The sequence below is a fragment of the Hevea brasiliensis genome, chromosome 10, assembly GCF_030052815.1.
Source record: "Hevea brasiliensis isolate MT/VB/25A 57/8 chromosome 10, ASM3005281v1, whole genome shotgun sequence".
NCBI classification, from domain to species: Eukaryota; Viridiplantae; Streptophyta; class Magnoliopsida; order Malpighiales; family Euphorbiaceae; genus Hevea; species Hevea brasiliensis.
The window spans coordinates 97,708,290-97,709,711 of record NC_079502.1 but is presented as its reverse complement, the minus strand read 5'-3'; the positions used below and the strand labels follow the sequence as shown (position 1 = coordinate 97,709,711).

At 33.0% G+C, this 1,422-nt stretch overlaps 1 protein-coding gene across 1 annotated transcript; it reads right to left on the bottom strand.

Moving 5' to 3' along the window:
* Positions 1-217: 217 nt before the first annotated feature.
* LOC110632593 (protein DMP7) lies at positions 218-856 on the bottom strand. The gene has a single exon (XM_021780866.2). It carries the CDS (start codon positions 854-856, stop codon positions 218-220), a length of 639 nt encoding a protein of 212 aa, XP_021636558.2.
* Between the last annotated feature and the right edge of the window lie 566 nt (positions 857-1,422).

The window sequence follows — 1,422 nt, the reverse complement described above, 5'->3', positions numbered from 1 at the left end:
ACTACTATGCTTAGTGGTATCAAAATTTAAGTTGATTGAATCAATTTGAATAAAGTCATTAACTTAAATTTTAATTAAAGAATTTATAATCCAACTACGAAGAATTAAAGGTTCAAGACAAATAAGCAATCCATGCATATGATAAACAAACGTTTCCTGAAATAATCAGAGAAAAGAAATTACGTACACATGCATTTCATGGAATTTAATTAGAGTCCTAATGACGAGATAGAGGAGTGCCAATTCCATGTCGTTTTGTGGGAAATACAAGGAACAAAAAGCTGCAAATCACCCCAACTCCAACAGGAACTACAACAAGCAGATCCTTCGCCTCTTCAGTTGGTGTAGGATAGAAGCAGTTCACCACATTTTTATCAAACAAAGCCACTGCTCCAAAAACCAACATGGACATGAACCCATGGAAGAAATCAATAAACCTTAACCGATAATTCGCAGCCTCTTCTGGTGATAGTTTTAGCGACAGTCCATCGATAACCCACAAACCCTTGAATGTAGCCATTCCATATCTAACTTTACCTCTTTCATCTCTGAAACTATCAGTGAAGCATAAAAGAAAGCAAGCAAATGCACAAAGAGTTAAAAGGCCTAATGTGAGTGATATGCTTGTGATGGTGCGGCATTCCCCTTGGTGAGTCAAGATTGGAGATAGAATTTGGAAAGCAAGAACAGAACCCGTGGGGAGAAGCTTGGCTAAATGTGCTGTTCCTTTGAAGGTCTTTCTCATGGCTTTTTGTGCAGGTGTTTTTGGTGGTTTCTGGGGTTGCTGCAGCAGATGCTCTTGAAGTGATGTTTGTGTTTGAGATAATAATCCTTCTTGCACTACCTTAATGTCCATAGCTTAAAATAATTCTAAAATGTTTTGATTCATTTGAATGCTTGGAATTTGGAATATATAATATAAATTGAGTTTTATTAAAGAAACTGAAGACCTCAAAATAGGAGAGATATGGTTTTGTTCTTCTGTTTATCTTTTAAAATTGTAACAGTTTGAACATTTTTATGGAATTTATTGTTAGGGAGTTTGATTAGGCAGTAATTAATGCTAATTATGTATGGGTTATGAGCTTATGGGTGTTTGTTGACAAATGGGTTACAAATTTAAATACAGGCAAAAATAAAAAAATTGTCTTCTTGCCCTACAACTTCTCTCCATCGATACCTATCAACAAGAAGTGGCCTACACAGATTCTCGATCATATATCTCATAGGATTTTATTTAGAAAAAAAAAAATTCAAAACATAATGCATGCAACTATTTATATATTACTATCTTCTTTATTTCAAAAATTATTTTAGTATATCTATTATATCATATAGTAAAATATTATAATAAACACATAAATTTAAGACACACACAATCGTATAATCACATAATATAAGAAAAGAGAAGAATAATATAGA